The 18,331-nt window shown below is 56.8% G+C and overlaps 1 protein-coding gene and 1 long non-coding RNA gene across 3 annotated transcripts in view; one reads left to right on the plus strand and one right to left on the minus strand.

Moving 5' to 3' along the window:
- RAB11FIP3 (RAB11 family interacting protein 3) overlaps positions 1 to 13,693 on the plus strand; it is a 97,889-nt gene extending 84,196 nt beyond the window's left edge. For both annotated transcript variants that reach the window (XM_007980131.3, XM_007980139.3), the window contains 6 exons: positions 3,688 to 3,828; positions 10,129 to 10,210; positions 10,947 to 11,084; positions 11,317 to 11,472; positions 11,656 to 11,796; positions 11,923 to 13,693. In XM_007980131.3, coding sequence (XP_007978322.3) covers positions 3,688 to 3,828; positions 10,129 to 10,210; positions 10,947 to 11,084; positions 11,317 to 11,472; positions 11,656 to 11,796; positions 11,923 to 12,036 — 772 coding nt within the window. In that variant the 3' untranslated portion in view covers positions 12,037 to 13,693. The remainder of the gene's footprint in view (positions 1 to 3,687; positions 3,829 to 10,128; positions 10,211 to 10,946; positions 11,085 to 11,316; positions 11,473 to 11,655; positions 11,797 to 11,922) is intronic.
- Positions 1,806 to 2,843, minus strand: LOC140711638 (uncharacterized). Its single transcript, XR_012092876.1, has 2 exons — positions 2,390 to 2,843; positions 1,806 to 1,861 (listed from the first exon to the last, which is right to left on the minus strand). It is a non-coding gene; the product is annotated as an uncharacterized lncRNA (long non-coding RNA).
- Positions 13,694 to 18,331: the final 4,638 nt, after the last annotated feature.

The raw sequence follows: 18,331 nt of genomic DNA on the forward strand, positions 1-18,331 counted from the left end.
AACACGTGACAGGATGCACAGTCTCATCACTGTGGGCAGGAGTGCTAGGGAGGAAGCGAAGTGTGACGCCGTGTTTGCAGAGAAAGAGTGGGAGCTGCTTACCCCACTCTCGTTTGCAGACTTTTCTTAGAATACTGTGTAATTCTCAGTGTTTTTCAAACGAGGCACGCCATGTTGTCTCATAGCCCATTTGCAGTACTGTTTCTCGTGCAATGTAAGATGAGCTTGGCCCAGGAGTCATCTACCCAGGCTGTGCCACCTGGAGCTGGGCACCGGCAGCCTCCTGGGGGCAGAGGAGGCAGCCAGGAGGCCTGTGAGGCACCTGGGGAATCTACAGAAGAGTTTCTTCCTGTGAGCTTCTGCTCCCTGCCCAGCTGCACGGGCACATCCCTGCCCTTCCACGTATTCTCCGCTCAGCCAAGGGCCCTGTCCCTTGAAGCTTCAGTGTCTTTCTCACCACTGACCAGGTAGATTCAGGGCTCTGAGCAGCTTGCACACACGTGTGTTGGCAGCAGGGCATTTGCGGTCAGCACTCCCAAAGCCCCCAGGCCCTCACCCTTCGCTGTACTAACATGCGTGACCCGCCCTTCAGCTTCAGATCCATCTGCCCTGTGAGCACTGAAAATGTCTCATGGGATCGTGGGTGTAACTGGCACATCATTTTAATTCTAACAAAGCAAAGCACATTCTTTTGTGGAGTGAAGACCCTGGGCTTTGCGGCTGCCCGTTCTCCAGGATTCTCAGCAGATGAGGGCCTGCCGCCGGCCCCTGCTGCCTTGTGGAGAGGGGCCAGGCATGCTGGCGAAGGGGCTGGGCTCCAGTAGTGTGCTCCACATATGCTGCGCCTCCAAAGACCACTGTCTTCTCCTTGTCGAGGAGAATCCGGAGGGGCCGCCAGACATGCTTGTTTTGTTTTGTTTTTTTAAGAGACAGGGCCTCCCTCTGTTGCTCAGGCTGAGTGCTGACTACAGCCTCTCCCTCCCAGACACAAGCGACCTGCCTACCTCTCAGCCTTCGATGTAGCTAGGACTACAGGTGTGCACCACAACACCCAGCTTTTTTTTTTTTTTTTTTTTGGAGACACGGTCTTGCTCTGTCTCCAGGCTGGCGTGCAGTGGCGCAATCTCGGCTCACCGCAACCTCCACATCCCGGGTTCAAGCGATTCTTCTGCCTCAGCTTCCTGAGTAGCTGGGACTACAGGCATGCACCACCACGCTGGGCTAATTTTTTTATTTTTAGTAGAGACAGGGTTTCACCATATTGACCAGGCTGGTCTCGAACTCCTGACCTTGTGATCTGCCATCCTCAACCTCCCAAAGTGCTAGGATTACACGCGTGAGCCACCGTGCCCGGCCTAATTTTTAAATTTTTTATAGAGATGAGGTTTCGCCATGTTGCCCATGCTGGTCTCTAATGCCTGGCCTCAAGTGATCCTCCTACCTTGGTCCCCCAAAGTGCTGAAATCAGAGGCATGAGCCACTGTGTCCAGCCTAGATGCCTTTGTTGAGCTGACTGTCAAGGTTTCATTTGAGTCTGGAGTATGTTCATCAGTTTTCCGTGTGTGTGGTGTGAAGTCCACCCTGCTGCCTTGCTCCGCCCACTGACCATCTGTAGCGCAGCCCCGGCCACATGCAATTCCTGTGGCTGTTCCCTGTGGTGCTCACCTCCACCGTCCTAAACAACACGTTACCCATTTTCAGTATCATCTGCCCGTCCTGAGCCATTTGCTCTCTAGCCGTGCCGTACAGCTGCCATCCTGGGAATTCCGAGTGCTTCCCCTGGGTTTGAGTCCTTATTTTCTGGGTCCCACGTTTTCTTCTTTTTGCCAACTCGTTTTCTGAGGACGTCACTGATAGCTGCCTGGAAAAGGGAGCACAGGAGCCAGATGCTCTGAGAACTGCTTGTGTGGAAGTGCTTAGTCCTCCCACCCCTGCTCCAGTCCATAGCGTGGCTGGGCATAAAATTCTAGGTCAGAAATCGAATTCCCTGAGAATTTGAAGACCTCTGACCCCGTGCTGTGACTGAGGACCCGCTGTTGCCGCAGGGCCTTGCTGTTCTCCGTAACTTCTGTTTCCCACCCTACATACTTGGATGAGGATCTTGTATTATTTGCCGTGCTATGCACCTGGTTTTCAGCCTTTATTTCGTTGTTTTGTTTTTTGAGACAGAGCCTTGCTGTATCGCCCAGGCTGGAGTGCAATGGCGCAATCTCTGCTTACTGCAGCCTCTGCCTCCCGGGTTCAAGCAATTCTGCTTCAGCCTCCCAAGTAGCTGGGATTACAGGCATGCACCACTGCGCCTGGCTAATTTTTGTATTTTTAGTAGTTTGGGGTTTCACCATATTGGTCAGGATGGTCTCGAACTCCTGATCTCAGGTGATCTGCCCACCTTGGCCTCCCAGAGTGCTGGGATTACAGGTGTGAGCCCAACATCTTGATCAGATGTTTAGATTGTCCTTCCCACATTTTCAGTTCCCGGGAGCGGTTCCTTGTTGTCTGTCTCTTCTGCAGCGGGCTGCCCTGACCCTGCAGCTGTGGCTCTTGGCTCGTGGAGAGCACTGGTTCAGGGACTTTTCCTCACTGTCTCCTGCATCATGTGTCTCCCTGGGGTCCTTGCTTGGGGTTTGCTTTGGCCAGTTCCTGTTGAAAGCTTGCCTGTTGTGTCTGGTGATCTTTGGCCATCTGTCCACTCCTGCGTGTGAGGCACCACAAGGATAAGAGGCTCTGTGCGAGGCAGGGCTTGAGGGCATGGGCTGTGCTGTGTCAGTGGGCAGGGCCTGTGCCCTTCTCTTTGGGACAGTCCAGTCCTGTCTCCTGCAGGTGGTTGTGAAGATCTAGGGAAGGCCAGGGTCTCCCCACCCCATGGGAATGTCGTCTTTTCCCTGTGGTCTAGCTGACACCTGCCCTGCCTCTGCTCTGAGGTGACCTGGATGGGACTGGTCTCTATACCCACTTCCCCAGCCTGGAGGGGACTGGGAGCAGAGTGGGCCCCCCTCCACTTGTGGCCCCTCACAGCCTCTGGGGCCCAGATGTGCCCAGCAGCCAGAGCTAGACTCATCCTGGCTCCCATGTGGACCTGGCAACTCAGGAAGCCTCGTGAGCACCTTTGGGAGATGTGCCATGAACCAACTACACTGCAGCTGAAGGCAGACACCGCCAGCACACTCAGTTCCCCGGTGTTCAGCTGCCACGGGCCATGTGCTTCATCAGACACTCACTTCCTGGAAATGCTGTGGCCCTTGGACCCTGGTACCTTCACGCTCCTTCCCGAGGCTCCGAGGCTCCGTGCCTCTGGGGCCCTGAACTCACTCATTGTGTGTAGTGGCCGCAGGTGGAGCAGCTGCATGAACAGAGTGCACCAGGGGTGGTCACCTGGCGGGCTCGGGCCCTCGGGGTGCTGCAGTCCACACAGCACAAGCGGGCAGTGCCTGTGGGTATCACCTGGGCCGGGGTGCAGTGGACACTGCTCTGGTCACTGCCAGGTGCCTTTAGTGTGGGAGGCGAGGCTATCTGGGGGTGTGTGCGCTGCTTCGGAACTGCCTTGACCAGAGCTCGGGGATGCCCTTCTCGGCCCTCCTCCCAGGTGGTGGCAGGTTCTCTGGAGGTCCTGAGGCAGCTTCTGGGCATGGGTGGAGCCACTGCACACCCTGCCTGGAGACAGCTCAGCTCCTCCTTTTGCCTTTCAAGAGCAAACGCCCTGGAGGAGCAGCTGAAGGAGCAGGAGCTGAGAGCCTGCGAGATGGTCCTGGAAGAGACCCGGCGGCAGAAGGAGCTCCTGTGCAAGATGGAGAGGGAGAAGAGCATCGAGATCGAGAACCTGCAGGCCAGGTAGGAGAAGTTTCTTGACAGCCTACCCACCCTAGAAAGCTGCAGGCCAGGTAGGAGAGGTTCCTCGACAGCCTGCCCACCCCAGAACGCTGTAGTGGCTAGGAATAACCTGAATTTTAGAAAAAGGGGAAAAGCTATGTGGTGAAGACCTTAAAAACTCCCCAAAAAGCCACAAGGAATCAGTTCAAAGACTGACCCTGTGTGGGTATTGGTTTCTCTAAATCTATGTCTACAATATATCTAGTCTGTTTAAAACACTAATTTTTTTTTGTTTTTTTTTTTTGTTTTTTGGGGTTGTTTTTTTGAGACAGAGTCTTGCTCTGTCCCCCAGGCTGGAGTGCAGTGGCGCGATTACAGCCCACTGCAAGCTGTGCCTCCCGGGTTCACATCATTCTCCTGCCTCAGCCTTTCAAGTAGCTGGGACTACAGGTGCCTGCCACCACACCCAGCTAATTTTTTTGCATAAAATACCAATCTTTTTTTAAGGGAACTTGACAAAATTACTTTTACATTCATCTGGAGACATAGCCTTGGATGAGTCAGAAAAAGTGGGAAAACAAAAAGGAAGAAGATTAACGATACTATATTAAAATATATCATAAAGGAGGCAGGGCACAGCGGCTCACGCCTGTAATCCCAGCACTTTGGGAGGCCGAGGTGGGTGGATCACTTGAGGTCAGGAGTGCAAGACCAGCCTGGCCAACAAGGTAAAACCCTGTCTCTACTAAACAAACAAAAAAAAAAGTCAGGCATGGTGGCACGGGCCTGTAATCTCAGCTACTTGGGAGGCCGAGGCATGAGAATCACTTAAACCCAGAGGCAGAGGTTGCAGTGAGCTGAGATTGTGCCACTGAACTCTAACCTGGATGACAGAGTGAGACTCCATCTCCAAAAACAATTTAATTAAAAAAAAAAATATATATATATATAATAAAGGGAAAAATTATTTTTAATTTTTTTACTTTTTTTTTTTTTTTTTTTGAGACAGAGTCTCGCTCTGTCGCCGGGGCTGGAGTGCAGTGGCCGGGTCTCAGCTCACTGCAAGCTCCGCCTCCCAGGTTCACGCCATTCTCCTGCCTCAGCCTCCCGAGTAGCTGCGACTACAGGCGCCCGCCACCTTGCCCGGCTAGTTTTTTTGTAGTTTTAGTAGAGACGGGGTTTCACCGTGTTAGCCAGGATAGTCTCAATCTTCTGACCTCATGATCCGCCCATCTCGGCCTCCCAAAGTGCTGGGATTACAGGCTTGAGCCACCGCGCCCGGCCTTATTTTTTAATTTTTGTTTTTTTTGATGGAGTCTTGCTCTGTCACCCAGGCTGGAGTGCAGTGGTGCAATCTCGACTCACTGCAAGCTCCGCCTCCCAGGTTCACGTCATTCTTCTGTCTCAGGCTCCCAAGTAGCTGGGACTACAGGCGCCCACCATCACACCTGCCTAATTTTTTGTATTTTTAGTAGAGACGGGTTTCACAGTATTAGCCAGGATGGTCTCGATCTCCTGACCTCATGATATACCCACCTTGGCCTCCCAAAGTGCTGGGATTATAGGCGTGAACCCCCGCACCTGGCCTTTTTTTTTTTTTTTTTTTTTTTGAGACCAAGTGTCGCCCTGTCTTCCAGGCTGGAGTGCAGGGGGCGATCTCAGCTCACCACAACCTCCATCTCCTTGGTTCAAGCAATTCTCCTGCCTCAGCCTCCCTAGTAGCTGGGACTACAGGCTCGCACCACTGCATCCGGCTATTTTTTGTATTTTTAGCAGAGATGGGGTTTCACCATGTTGGCCAGGATGGTCTTGAACTCTTGACCTCAGGTGATCCACCTGCCTCAGCCTCCCAAAGTGCTGGGATTACAGGTGTGAGCCACTGTGCCCAGCCAAAACATCATTATTTTTAATAGAGATGGGGGTTCTTGCTGTGTTGCCCAGGCTGGTCTTGAACTCCTGGGCTCAATCAATCCTCTCACCTCGCCCTCCCAAAGTGCTGGGATTACAGGCGTGAGCCACCATGCCAGCCAAGGCACAAACTAATATTAAAGCAGCACAGTGCCTCGCGTACCTCTCCATCTGGGAACTCATGCTGTGGATTCCTGGTATGTGTTTACAAATACATTTGCAAGGAACGGTTCTGTAAAAGTAAAAAGCATCAGGTAACTTAAAATACCTATAATCAGAGGAATCTAGAGTTGTCTGTCCTTCTTGTGTGTCTGGGTAGTGAGAGTGGAGGAAGTTGTTTTATACAGTTTTTTGTTTGTCTGTTTTGAGATGGGGTCTTGCTCTGTGCCCTGGCTGGAGTGCAGTGGCTCTGTCATGGCTCACTGTAGCCTTGAACCCCTGGGCTCAAGCAATCCTCCTGCTTCAGCCCCCGAGTCACTGGGGCTGTAAGTGTGCTCTATCATACCCGGCTAACTTTTCATTTTTGGTAGAGATGAGGTCTTGCTATGTTGCCCAGGCTGGTCTTGAACTCTTAGCTTTAAGCGATTCTCCCACCTTGGCCTCGTTTTGTTGCTGTTGTTGGTGTTTTTGGTTGTCGTTTTTTTTTCCTCTCCATACTCTCAGCAGAGCCACCTCAGCCTCTTAAAGTGCTGGGATTATGGGCCTGAACCACCTCATGTGGCTTCTTTAAACTGAGCATGTAGTACTTTTAGATTTTGAAATAACAGTTGTTTTAAATATTCATAAAGAGATTTCAGGTTCTTTTGCTTGTGTTCCTTCCAGCTCTTAAAGCTAAGATACTTGCCTTATCTATGAAGAGCTCCTAGGCATTTTCAAAAGTGGGTGGCAGGAAGGAGCCTGCACGCAGAGAGCTGTGCGGGATGCCCTGCACAGGGAGGCCTCCGTGCCTGCCATCGCAGTGGGGCGCCGTCTTCTGGGGAGCAAGGTCAGGGCAGCCAGGACAGTGTTCTCCCCTGGCCTTGGCACAGTACAGTTGAGTGGGCTCCAAATTAAAGTACGTATCTCGTCTGTGAGCACCAGGGAGCACCTCCCGTGGGACCTGTCCACTGGGGCTGAGGTTGAGGCACAGCTGTGTGGACATCCTGCCTCCTCTGTGTGCTCTGGTGTGGAGGGGCACAAGATAGGGGTCTCACGAGGCCCTCAGGGAGCAAGCAGGGCCCAGTGTCACTGCCTCTTGTGAGCAAGCCGCCTACCCGCCCTAAGCCCTTGGGGACAGTGCCACCGTGTTCTGGACCTTGTCAGTCTCCTGCAGCTTCTTGGAGTGGCCACCAGCAACCTTGTGGTTCTCAGGGCTCCTCAGGCCCTCAGAGGCCCCTGCAGCCCCAGGTCAGCAACCTGCAGTCAACCCAGCACAGAAGCCTCTGGCATCTTGGGGACTTCCCCAGCTTGGCCTCTGTCCATCTGGTGTACAGGAAGACCCCAGTCAGTGCAATGACAGTCTCAGTCCGGGGTCCCTCAGGAGCAGAGGGCCTGGAGGCAGGACCCCCAGCACCTGCATCGGAACCTCCTGGGAGCAGCAGGGCTGGCTGTCTTTGCAGTTGCAGTGCCTAGAAAACAGCTGGATTTCAGGCGTGAGGCCTCAGTAGAGATGAAAGTTAAAGCTGAAAGGGCATAGAGAAGATGGAGGAGTGGAGAGACCGGAACTTTGGACATCCTTGTTTAGGGACCAGGAAAGAAGAATATGTGTCATCAGCAGAATGGGGCTGTACGAAGGTCACAGGCAGAGATCTGAATCTCAGGACACAGGGCCTGGAAGAGGTTCTAGGAAAGGCCAGGTACCTCTGGGAGTGGGGCCCCCAGGGGCCTCCAGAAAGTATGGGAGCCCCTGGCAGGCTATAGAGAGCTGGAGTGAAGGCTGATGGGGCCACAGTGGCATGTCCACAGAGGCCAGGGCCTGATTTGCGGGTTATGGCACCTGCTGAACCCCTGGCGTTGGGGTACATGACCCATCATCAGGCACAGAGTGAACTGGGTGAACGTGGCCCTGGTGTGTGGTGCTTTCTAGCAGCATGTGAGCCAAGGAAGCCCAGGGAAGCCTTCACTTGTGCCATGTAGCATAGCTCGTCCTTCCAAAAAATGTGAGTAGACTCCCCCGAGCCTGATACTGAAAGGAAAGAAGGCAGAAAGACTGACCCCAGCGCTGGGCAGAGCTGAGTGCGTCTGATGGACAGTGAGAGACTGGGGCAAGGAGGAAAGAAAGAGGGGTCAGGCTTCAGGAGGGCAGTGCTGCTGTGCGTGAAGCTGTGCAGCTCTTTATTTTCTTCTCTTTGCATGTCTGTAGTTTTGAAATTCAATAGAATTAACACATAATTTGCTTTCAATAATTATGAAGAAAACATGCAAGTGTTACTCTGAAAGGAGAAAACCACTGTAGGTAGAGCCATCTGGACTCCAGGGTTAGAGGTGGAGAATGGAACTTATTATGCTCTGGTCAGCAAAACAGCAGGAAAGGCAGATGGCAAAGGTGTAGCCCAGAAAGCACAGCTGCACACACTCCTCACACACACAACACCCTGCACCAGCAGCTGCACCGGGGTTTGCATCTCGGGGCAGCCACACAGGCGCCACGTACTGGGGTTTGCATCTCGGGGCAGCCACGCAGGCGCCACGTACCGGGGTTTGCATCTTGGTACATGAAGGCTCAGAAGTGGGTAGCACCAGGAACCGTGGAAGTTGGGTGAAGGCGAGGCTCACACAGGAGGGTTCCCGCCCACATACAGCTGGGTCACACCCATCTCCACTCTAGAGGAGGAGTCGAGACTGCAGAGCACCAACACACACCGGAGTGACACCACGGAGTGCCCTTGTCCTCCTGACGAACGCCTGTGGCCAAGGGTCTGACCAGCCCCAGACAAGTCCCTGGGAGCACGCCTGTCCTGGGCACCCCGTGGCCTCCCTGGCGGTGCAGAGGCCAGCGGGTGCTCTTGGGAAGGGGTTGCATCTGCTTTGCCCCTGGTCTCAGTCATCAGTTCTGCAAAGCAAGAGCAAGTCCCCTCCTGGGTAGAGGACACCTGAAGCCCTTCCCGCCCAGCCCTGTGCTGCCCCTGGGTTTCCATCTTATACCCTCCTGGGTAGAGGACACCTGAACCCCTTCCCCCGCCAGCCCTGTGCTGCCCCTGGGTTTCCATCTTACACCAAATTCTGGGTGTGGGTGCAGGTTAGGTTGAATTAGAAGGGATGGCAGGGTAACAGGATAGTGAGGACAACTAGATTATGGAGAAGATCCAGGGTTCCTTGGAGAAATGGCCAGTTCTGAGGCTGGGACAGGAAAAGGCAGGCTGAGCCTGCAGCAGTGTGTAGCATCTGAAAATGAGGAAGTGCTTACACTAAACGCCCCCCTGCCGTGAGCACAGACACAGGGTATGTCAGAGGGACACGGGCCAGCTGAAGGAGTTGCCAGACGCCAAAGCTGGAACAGTTCAAGTAACAAACTCATAGTGATAGCATTGGATTACAATCCAAAACATAAAGTTCATGAGTCTATCGTGACACAAATAAATGACTATTAATAAACAGAGAAGAGGGCCGGGTGCGGTGGCTCACACCTGTAACTGCAGCACTTTGGGAGGCTGAGGCGGGTGGATCACCTGAAGTCAGGAGTTCAAGACCAGCCTGGCCAACATGGCGAAATCCCGTCTCTACTGAAAATACAAAAATTAGTCAGGCTTGGTGGCGGGCGCCTGTAATCCCAGCTACTCAGGAGGCTGAGGCAGGAGACTCGCTTGAACCCCAGGAGGTGGAGGTTGCAGTGAGCCAAGATTGTGCCACTGCACTCCAGCCTGGTGACAGAGTGAGACTCCTCCTCAAAATAAATAAAATAAATAAAATAAAAAATAAGGCCGGGAACGGTGGCTCACACCTGTAATCTCAGCACTTTGGGAGGCCGAGACGGGCGGATCACGAGGTCCGGAGATTAAGACCATCCTGGCTAACACAGTGAAACCCCGTCTCTAATAAAAATTTTAAAAAAATTAGCTGGGCGCAGTGGCGGGCACCTGTAGTCCCAGCTGCATGGGAGGCTGAGGCAGGAGAATGGCGTGAACCTGGGGGGCAGAGCTTGCAGTGAGCCGAGATTGCGCCACTGCACTCCAGCCTGGGCGACAGAGTGAGACTCCGTCTCAAAATAAATAAATAAATAAATACAATAAAATAATAAAAAATAAAAACCTTCAAAGATGACGGAAAAGCTCTGCCTGGAGCACTTGGGTGGGCACCTAAGGACTGGCCCTGGTCATTTGGGGGTGTCTGTGTGTCACAGAGCGGCCCAGCAGGGTTTCCCTGAGACACGGGGCACCCTGGGCCTGTAGAGCCATGCTTCCTGGAGTGAGTTTCAGCTTTGCTCTCGTGTCCCAGGCTACAGCAACTGGACGAGGAGAACAGTGAGCTCCGGTCCTGCACGCCCTGTCTGAAGGCCAACATTGAGCGCCTGGAGGAGGTGAGCTGCCTACCGCCTGGAGCTGTGGCTAGTGGGCCCAGCCCGTGCCCTGCCTGTCGGGCAGCCGAGGTAGCCCTGACCTCTGTGCTGAGCAGGATGCCGTGCTGTGTGTGAGGGAAGAGGGCCAGCTCAGGGCCCAGGCCACTGGAAGGCACTGGACCTGAAGGCACTGTTCCACCCACAGGAGCAGGGCCCAGAGGCTCACTCCTAGATGGACCCAGGGCTCTGAATCTGGGAATTGTCCTCCAAGGGGAAGGCATCAGCCAGCCACTCACACCCTGACCCCTGCAGACGTGGAGGCAGAGGCTGCATGTGGGGTTCCTGCACCCCAGCTCATCACTGTGAGACCTCCCTCCCCCCACCTCACCAGCTGTGCTCTGGGAAGCTCCCAGGAAGGATATTCTCAGAGCACTTGGGCCCTGGCTCCCGTGAACCAGAGGAGCCCGGCTGGAGCTGCCCACAGCCACTGAGTCAGGTCCTGTCCACACAAAGGTCCTTCCTGCCCCTCACGAGAAATGGCCCTCATGGCCTGTGTGTGTGAGGCGCCCAGAGGCAGGTGGCCTTGACCTCCACTGAGAGGCAGGAAGGCTCAGACCCAGCCCTGTTGCGCTCCAACGTGGGGGCTACCATGCTGCTGTTTGGGAGACTCAGAGATTGGAGGGACAGACGACCGGGGCAAGCTGCATGCACAGGTGGGAGGGCAACGCACATCCAGGGCAGCTGTCCACCCCTGCAGGAGAAGCAGAGGCTGTTGGATGAGATAGAGTCACTGACGCTGCGGCTCAGTGAAGAGCAGGAGAACAAGAGGAGGATGGGGGACAGGCTGAGTCACGAGAGGCACCAGTTCCAGAGGGACAAGGAGGCCACACAGGAGGTGAGCTGGCACCCACCCTGCCCCATGCCAGTCCTGTCCCCAGCCTGCCCCAGGGGAAGCCTTTGTTTCCTAAGACGCTAGCTTTTGGCTGTGTGCTTTGGACATAGCCGCTGGTGTGTGTCGTCTTCCCGAGAGACAGCCAGATCAACCCTGAGGTTCTACAGCCAAGTGATGGCTGATGGTGTCCCCTGGGAGCCCAGGCTCCCCGGCTCACCTGGCGGTTGCCCTGCAGCTGATCGAGGACCTCCGAAAGCAGCTGGAGCACCTGCAGCTCCTGAAGCTGGAGGCTGAGCAGCGGCGGGGCCGCAGCAGCAGCATGGGCCTGCAGGAGTACCACAGTCGCGCCCGGGAGAGCGAGCTGGAGCAGGAGGTCCGCAGGCTGAAGCAGGTGGGCAGGCCTGGGCCTCCCTCCCTCACATTCCTGCAGAATGTTCCACAAGGCTGGTTGGGAAGGTGGGGACATGGAGGGTTAGCATCTGAGCTGGAGACCTTTTTCCCTGGGCAGTCCTTGTCCCTGCTCAGCCATCAGCAGGGGCCACAGCCCAGTAGTGATGTTGCTGTGCCCTCCCAGGACAACCGCAACCTTAAGGAGCAGAACGAGGAGCTGAACGGGCAGATCATTACCCTCAGCATCCAGGGCGCGAAGAGCCTCTTCTCCACAGCCTTTTCTGAGTCCCTGGCTGCAGAGATCAGCTCTGTCTCCCGAGATGAGGTAACACATCCCATGCCTGCACAGTGTGGCCTGGGGTTTACAACCCACAGTGTCTGTGTGCTGTGGTTTATGCACTGTGGCCTGTGGCCCGTGCGCCTCAGCTCTGACTGCCTGCTCGCCCTACAGCTCATGGAGGCAATTCAGAAGCAGGAGGAGATCAACTTCCGCCTGCAGGACTACATCGACAGGATCATCGTGGCCATCATGGAGACCAACCCGTCCATCCTGGAGGTCAAGTAGAGGCAGGAAGGCCCAGCCTGGGCTGGATTCGGGACTCCAACACCCTGGAGTGGTCCCGTCACACCGTGAGGAGCCAAGACCAGCAGGTCCCACAGCCGACAGGGCCCAGAGCATGCAGGGAGTCCTCATGCAGCTGGGCTGGGGCCGCCAAAGACAGGGGCTGCCAAAGGGGCAGAGGGTGGTGGAGAGGAGAGGGAGAAAGGGAAGTCCCAGGGCCCGGGGTCCACAGAGGGTGAGGGTTGTGGCAGGGCCATCCATCAGCGCTGACCTTTTGGGGGTCCCAGAGCTTTCCAGCCCTAAGTCACCCTGGCCGTGAACACCTATACTTCAGTTCGGCAGGATGGGCTGGAGAGCCTCTCTGTGCAGAGGTGTGGGGTGAGCCCCGTTGTGGCCTCCTTGTGGTGGTCCCTCTTTCCACATGCAGCCCTATTGGGAAGAAAGGAAGAAAACGGGTCCTTCCAGGGGTGCTGTTGCCTAAGCCACCCGCACAAGTACCCTGGTGCCGTTTCACCCATGCTGAGCCGCTCCTGATGGCTGACGGGCTCCCGGACCCTCACCTCAGACATGGTGGTGCGGGAAGGACGGGTGGGCAAAGCTGGTGCGTTTCCCCAGCTCTACCTACGCTGCTTGGGCCATTGCCCAGTCAGATGTGGTCACCTCAGTCCAGCTCTGGGGCCTCCAGGCCATGTGGCTGTTCCCATGGCCCATTCCTCGCTGCAGTAACCCCTGGGGGCTCTGACCACCTATGGGGGTCGGGCAGGAGCCACTGGGGCCCTCCACTCCGACATCAGGACCTGAGATTACAGCTGTGTGGCGCTCTCTCCCTGGGTGGGGTGGATGCTGCAGGCCCCTCTGGCTCCCAGGTGCTGCTTCTCCACAGGTGCGGCCTGACCTGGCCTCCTAAAGGCCACACCCTCCCCACGCACTTCCCAGGCCAGAGTCCAAACATCGGGAACCCTGTTTTCTTGTTTGTGTCTCACTTAGAAATCGTGGTTCTTCCCCGAGGGTGCGTGTTGTAGGAGGGAGAGGGCAGGGAAGACTCACAGCAGAGCGGGAGGGGCTGCGCTTCTCGGGTCCACACCCCAGGCGCAGCGGTGTCACCCCGCAGGGCTGTGGGCCCGCCCCCGACCCCCAGCATTCCCGGGTGGGCCCAGACCCCATCACCAAGACTGGCCACCTGCTGCGTTGAGTGTGCGCATGTGTGCGTGCGTGCGTGCACCTGTGTGGCCCCGCATCCACCGCCTTCCATGCTAGGATGTAAGAGGTCGCCTCCTATTGTACATTTGGGGAAAGCCTTGGGTGTAAATCAGTGTAAACTTGGAGGAGAAATTTTTCTATCATGTAGAGTAGGTATTTTTTATAGATTGAAGGTTGATCAATTTTTTAATACTTTCAAGAGAGAAAACTATCTGTGTATACACATGAAATATATATATATATATATATGTATAATATATAAAGACTGGCACCCTGCCTCTCTGTGCCCAGGCCCAGCCCTGGTGACACGGCACCACTCAGCAGTGCCGTCGCTATAAGCATGGACTCCCAGGAGACAGTGTGGGAAACGCTCTGCTTTAATTCCTCAAGAAACGGCTCTTCCTGCCTGGATGCAGGAGGGCAGGGGCCACCACAGATTAAAGCTGTTACTGCACACGCAGAGGCTGGCTCCTTCCTCCAGGGGGGCCACAGGGTGGGGTGGGAGTCTTGTGGGCCGGGCCCAGCTTCCCTCAAGGCATCCGGGGCCATCAGTTGTCTGAGCTCAGAACCCAGGAGACCTGCCTGGCTCTGCAGCTTGGTCAGACCAAGATCCTTCCAAGGCTGCAGGATTGCACCTCCAGGTCCAGCAGAGCCTGGCAGCTTTCTGGCGAGGTTCTGGATCCTCACGAGTTGCTGAGACAGCGTCAAGGTGGGGCCGGGGAAAGGGGGCAGCACAGGGCTGTGTGGGCATCACAGCTCTGGGTCAGTATCCGCGCCTCTGGGGATGTACGTCCCATGTCAGGAGAGCTGTCAGCATGTCCCCAGGATGAAGCATGTCCCCAGGATGAAGAGAAGAAGGGGGGGGCAGGGCACAGAGGCTCACGCTATAATCTCAGCACTTTGGGAGGCCAAGGCAGGAGGATCGCTTGAACCCGGCAGTTTAAGACCAGCTTGGGCAACATAGCAAGGCCCCACCTCTAAAAAATAAATTAGCCAGGCTTGGTGGTGCATACTTGTAGTCCCAGTTCCTTGGGAGGCTGAGGTGGGAGAACTGCTTGAGCCCAGGAGATGGAGGTTACAGTGAAGCTATGATCACACCGCTACACTCCAGCCTGGGCGACAGAGCAAGACCCCATTTCAAAAAGAATTTAAAAGGGCAGTGATGTGCAGGGTGGTGGGAGAACATCCCCCAGAAGAGGGGGCAGACACAGGACCAGCACCAGAGGCATAGGAAGGCGAGAAGGCAGGGCCCGATGGGAGTGGGCTCCTGAGGTCACAGGGGCAGCCAGGCAGTCTGAGAGCTTAGTGCCACTGCAGCCACAAGGAATGGCCTGTGGGGAGTGGTCCCATCTGATCAAGAGTCCCCCTAAAACACAAGCCTTGAAAACTAGACCACTTGGTCTGGCATCCGGGAAGCAGACTGCATCTGCATCTCTCCCTCTCCTGTCCCCGCCCGAGATGCCCGCCTGCCCATCACTCTCAGATGCAGATGGAGAAACCAAGGCCCAGGGAGGCTGAGGACCCAGGTCTGTCATCCCCTCAGCCCAGCTGCTGCCTGTGGGCTGGTGACCGGAAGAGGACCAGGCGTGGCCTACAGTGAGGAGTGCGTGAACCCTCAGTGCAGGTGCAGCAGAGTGATTCCAGGTCACAGAGCCCGGAACCCTGGTTGCTTCATGAGTTAGAACTGAGGAGTGACATGGGTGGTGTGGGCATGTCCAAGGCCAAGTTCCTGCTCCCAGGAAAAGGGCCTGCTCTCTCACCTGCGTAGGGGTCTCTGTGTGGTGCCAGCAGGGCCCATTCCTGCTTAGAGGGAGAGGCTGGAGGTGGGGAGAGGGACTCATTACATGCTTCCAGGCCAGAGCCAGGGAGGGGAAGGGGAGCAGCTTCCATCTTATACCCCACTGTGGTCTAGGAGCACCTCAGTTTCATTTCCATGCTATATTTTAAATGTGGAGCCTGTACACAGTCCAGCTGGCCCCACCTCGATGACCCATTGGGGTCTCTAGCCCAAAGGAGTTTGAGACAGGAGGACACAGGATGAAATGGAAACATTCCCGTAAGGGCTGCCAGAGACCTTGTCAGTGAGCGAGAGCAGGGTGGGGTGGCCAGTGTGCATGCCTGGTGGACGTGCCCAGAAGCCCGCACCCCCCCGGGAGGCCTGAACGTGTCCCTCTGGAGTGTCGTCCCCCCCCCCACCCTCAACTGTGCAGGCAGATCCTGTCCCCAGCTGGCTCCTGACATTGAATGTTCTGAGTCTTGGTCAGTTCTGCCCAACGGAAGAGCACTAAGGAGTCTTGCCTGGCAGAATGGAGTGGAGCGGCTCTGCCCCTGCCCTGGAACAAGAGCCCCTCACATGAGGACCGCCCCAGCCTGCCTCTGCTAAAGGGCAGGTATAGGAAGGTTGGACCCCCTCAGCAGGCCCCCCGGACGGCATCCTGGCCCCTCTACCTGCTGGCAGTCCAGGAGCTGGGAGGCAGTGGTCCAGAGAAGGGCATGGACTTCTCCCGGGGCCTCGTCCATTGTTTTCACCTGTTGGGCCACCCGTTGTTTTTTTGAGACGGGCTCGCTCTGTTACCCAGGCTGGAGTGCCATGTGCCATCCCAGCTCACTGCAACCTCAACCTCCCAGACTCAAGCGATGCTCCTGCCTCTGCCTCCCGAGTAGCAGGAACCACAAGCATGCACCACCACACCTGCCTAATTATCTTTTAAGTGGAGACGGGTCTCACTATCTGTGTTGCCCAGGCCTGTGTGGCTCACAAAGCAGGTGATAACAGGGTCATCCCGTCAAATCTGAGCATGGCACCAGAGCACACAAGTCGGCCACCTGCAGGCCTTGGCACCCTCGTGCTACGCCAAGGTCCCTGTGTGCTCAAGTCTGGGCTCCATGATGGCACTGGGGTCTGTTCTATTTGCTGCTCTGTCCAAGTGGGACTTTCTCTGGGTGCCTAAACAGATGCCTCCAGTCTCAGTTCTTTCTGTTTGCCCCCCCCCCCCCATCGTCTTCTCCTCAAGGGGGGATTCATGGCTCACCTCTTGGCTCTTCTGCGCACGTGCATTAACTGCTCAGGTCTGTCTGGATGTGAGGGTTGTGTCCTCAGGCCAGGACTGCACTGGCATGGAGCAGGGCTCGGTCAATGGTCTGGATAATCCAGAGTCACTTACCTTCTGCTGTGCAGGCATTTACAATTCACGCCTGTGTGCCTGATGTCTCTCTTCTCTCTCATCGCACCCATTCCTTCCAGCTCTCTCCTTGTGCAGGGCAACTTCAGTCATCTTGAAGATGCCTCCTGAGGCCCTCTTCTGGGTGAATGGGCTTCCTCCTCCACCATGACAGGCTACTGGGGAGGGTTGGGGTGCTCCCACCCTCTCCTCACCCCAAATGGGCCTGGCTTAGCAAAACTGACCACTCTGCAGTGAGCTGGCAGGGCCCTCAGCATCAGATCCACAGGCTCAACTGCAGCTGCTTCTCTGGTTGGGAGGTTATAATGCCATGAACCTTCTGCCGGCTAGATCACCGGCCCCTGGCCAGGGAGCCACCTAGGCAGTGCCAGGGAAGGACTGGGAAGGGGAGGGAACCTGCAGTCCCTGAGTCAGCCCTTGACTGCACCCTCTCCTGTGGTTCGAAAGCCACATTTGGCCAGTAATCTGCCAGAGGAGAGCCAGCCCTCACTCTGCAGCCCTCTGTGCCCCCAGGCCCCCACTGGCACCCAAGGACGCATTTCCTGCCCTTGGGATGCCTTTGCATGGATATAGGCTGGGAACGGCGCATCCAGCTGCCCTGCCTGTCTTCACAGAGGGGGCAGCAGACCTAGAGGGGGGTGTCCAAGACACAGGAATGAAGTGTCCTTACCAAAAGCTTCCAAGGACAGAAGTAAACCCCTCCTGCCAGCTTCTGCCCTGACTGCAGCTAGAAACAGAGCTCCACGTGGGACACAGGTGTCCCTACTGCACCATGTAGAGCATGACGGAGGCCCATCCTTGGCTTTCCTGGAGCATGAATATCCTCAGGGGCACTGGCCCTGGCCTTGTAGGTCTTGCTGAGACTGGCTTAGAGTTTCTGGCCCCGGAGCAATCGTCACCCAACCTCCCACTTGTAAATCTCGCCACAGAATCGGACCACAACCAAACCGTCTCTCCGGACTCTGCTGACCAGCCCTGCTCCTGTGTCTCCCTCTCCCGCAGGGCCATTGCCTTCTCAGGCTCCTCATCTGCGCCTAAGAGCGGGAGTCTGGCTGCCCTCAGCACTCGCGTCCCACCCTGCAGCCTGATAAGCTTGACGCCAAGGCACTTTCCCCAGAGCCGGCCCAGCAGCTGCTGGCAGGAGAGTGGCCTCAGGGCAGCGGGAAGGGGACCTCTGGGGAGAGAATGAGGCCTGCGCAAGGGGCCTGGGAGGACCCAGAAGTCGCCACGGCTTCCCTCCCCCAGGCCCTGGCTGGGCGCCGTGGGCCGCGTCCCGGTTGAGGCCGGCGTGGCCGTTTAATGGCGTCCCTCCGCGACCGAGAAGGAAGGAGCCTAGAGAGGCTGTGCCCAAGCGGCGCTACGAGGCCAGGTCGCGTCTCGGGCCAGGGCGGTCCCGTTGCCACTGCCGCTCTTGGCCGCCGGGACCAAGCACAGCACGCGGCGTCGCGAGGGGTGCCCTGGGAGGAGCGAAGGGGTCTCCGGTTCTCGCGAACACGGCGCGGTCGGGGCGGAGTCGTGGGTCCTCAATAGGGCGCCCGCCCAGAGCCCCGCGGGACACGGGCGCCCCCGGCCCGGCCACCCCCGAGCCCCACGGACTGAGGCGCCCCGGACGCGCCGACGCCGCGGCGGAAGGCCGCGCCCCTCCGTGCCCCTCGCAGGGCCCTCTGGGAGCTGTAGTCCCAGCACCTCGGGCCGTCCCACTCCCTGATAAGCCTGGAGCGCGGCGCCTCCCGAGGACCGAGGCCCGGGGCCCGGCCGTCTCCAGCAGCACGGGCAGGCGGAGTGGCCCGGGCGGTCTGCGGGCTAGGAGGCCGCCACCCGAGGACTACAACTCCCGGCCTGCCTCGCGCAGGCACCGCCCCGAGCTTCCGCCCCGGCGGCGCCGCGCAGCCCTGTGGGAGCCGTAGTCCGGACGC

Source organism: Chlorocebus sabaeus, chromosome 5 (assembly GCF_047675955.1).
Source record: "Chlorocebus sabaeus isolate Y175 chromosome 5, mChlSab1.0.hap1, whole genome shotgun sequence".
NCBI lineage: Eukaryota > Metazoa > Chordata > Mammalia > Primates > Cercopithecidae > Chlorocebus > Chlorocebus sabaeus.